This window comes from Mesocricetus auratus, unplaced genomic scaffold (genome assembly GCF_017639785.1).
Source record: "Mesocricetus auratus isolate SY011 unplaced genomic scaffold, BCM_Maur_2.0 Super-Scaffold_100047, whole genome shotgun sequence".
In the NCBI taxonomy this organism is placed as follows: Eukaryota; Metazoa; Chordata; class Mammalia; order Rodentia; family Cricetidae; genus Mesocricetus; species Mesocricetus auratus.
The window spans coordinates 1,859,391-1,861,540 of NW_024429224.1; the positions used below are offsets into that span (position 1 = coordinate 1,859,391).

Genomic DNA, 2,150 nt, shown 5'->3' on the forward strand with positions numbered 1-2,150 from the left:
CTCTGAGTTGAGGCAGTCATGAGGAAGGACAAGAGGAGCAGCCATCATTTTTCAACACCTTCTATTAACTATTTGTGACTGTATTGCTAATAAATACATTTTGTGGCATGCTTTACCTTTAAATACAAAATCTTGAGATACTTGTAGTGGTGCATGCTTGTGATCTCAAAACTCAGAAGATTGTGGCAGGAGGGTTATGAGTTTCAAGCTACTGTGAGCTACCTCATGTACAGAGCCTACCTGGGTTGTATAGATAAGACAAACAAACTAAAAAAAACTCAGTAAGAATCTCTACATTATCCATAGCCTTAACTTTATGTATGAGTATACTAAAGTTCCCAAACTGAAAGCCATTAATGTGACTCCAGCCCTGTCTTTTCATTGAATACTACTCTTGCTATATCTAAGAAGAGAAAATTCTCCTGTGACAGAGGAGCCTCTTCAGGGCCCCCTTCATGTCCTTGTTCCTTAAGCTATAGATGAAGGGGTTCAACATGGGAGTTACCACTGTATACATTGCAGCAGCTGCAACATCTTTCTCTGTGGACTCTACAGAAGGAGGGAACAGATAGACACTGAAAAGCGTCCCATAGAAAACACACACCACACAGAGGTGAGAACTACAGGTAGAAAAGGCCTTTGAACTCCCACCAGAAGTCTTAACCCTAAGGACAGCAAATGCAATGTGGACATAGGAGATGACAATGCATACAAAGGGGACCATGAGTACCGTGCCTCCAAAGCCAGAAAGCACTAACTCATTGACATGAGTGTCAGAGCATGATAACTTCAGGACAGAAGTAATGTCACAGAAAAAGTGAGCTATTTCCCCAGCAACACAGAAGGACAGTCGAGCCATGAGGAGAGTGTGAGTCAGAGCAACCACGTTGGTGAAGACCCAGCACAGGGCAAGCATCAGGCCACAGAACCGGGTACTCATGATTGTGGAATAGTGGAGAGGGCGGCAGATGGCCACATAGCGGTCATAGGCCATCACAGCCAGGAAGAAACTGTCCAGATCACCAAACATCATGAAGAAGTACATTTGTGTTAGACAACCAGTATAGGAGATGGTATGGCACTGAGTCTGAACATTAAACAACATCTTGGTCACTGTAGAGGATATTAAACCCATGTCAGCAAAGGACAGGTTGGCCAAAAAGAAGTACATAGGAGTGTGGAGGTGTGGGTCAGAGCCAATGGCCAAGATGATGAGCACATTCCCAGTCAAGGTGACAAGATACATACACAGGAAAAGCCCATAGAGCAGCTGCTGTTGCTCTGGAAAGCCTGATATTCCTCGCAGGAAAAACTCTGAGACACTGGACTGGTTTTCCATGAGCCTACAGCATCTGGAGGTGAGAAAAGGCAGTCAGGCTGCAGGGCTGATTCTTAAACTGTAGGCACTGGCTCCTGAGCCTTCTGATGCCATCTGTATTTAAGTTCACTCTCGTTACTCGCAGCATGACCCTGCTTCTTTCATGTTCATATCCTTCGGATGACTCTCACATTGCCTCTTCTCTGTATTAAAAGTTGTATGCACAGCCTGATCTTAAAAACATGCTCTTTCTAGCATTATCAAGCCTTAGCCTGCCTTTATAGATCCTATCATTTCCATTAGTGTTATATAGTATATTCATGAATATGCTCACACACACACAACACAACACACACACACACACACAACACACACACTACACAGAGAAAGACATAGAGAGCACTTCCTTTTATCCTAAAGGTTATATATCTGAATAACCCCTGTATACTTATTTTCATCACCTGTGCCATCATAAAATATCAAATCCTGCGTGTAAACCTTGCCATTGGCCTTACCTTCTTCCTCTGTGTAACATTTACTGGCCACTTGCTAAGTGCCAGGTGCTTCCTAGAATTTACACAGACTCTCTTCATTCTTAGGGAACTAAGGCACAGAGGCTGGCACTATTACCTACAGAGGATAGGGACATAAGTGTTTTCCCAGGCACCCACCACCCATAAATACAGATAGCACTTTCATCTAGATCTAACCCACCATGATTCCTAGTTTAACAGCATTTGTGTCCTTGGTCCTCACTGTTTTGTCTCCTTGACTTTAGGAGAGCAAATGTGGTGTTCAAGAACTGAGTAGAATCTAAGCAATCAGCTGGCCC

The 2,150-nt window shown here is 43.6% G+C and overlaps 1 protein-coding gene across 1 annotated transcript; it reads right to left on the reverse strand.

Annotated features, from left to right (window-relative positions):
* Window positions 1–403: 403 nt before the first annotated feature.
* LOC121136064 (olfactory receptor 1N1-like) lies at window positions 404–1,339 on the reverse strand. Its single transcript, XM_040735691.1, has one exon. It carries the CDS (start codon window positions 1,337–1,339, stop codon window positions 404–406), a length of 936 nt encoding a protein of 311 aa, XP_040591625.1.
* Between the last annotated feature and the right edge of the window lie 811 nt (window positions 1,340–2,150).

Bases quoted from the DNA above. Each gene is read 5' to 3' on its own strand.
- LOC121136064 (XM_040735691.1), bottom strand. From the start codon at position 1,339: ATGGAAAACCAGTCCAGTGTCTCAGAGTTTTTCCTGCGAGGAATATCA.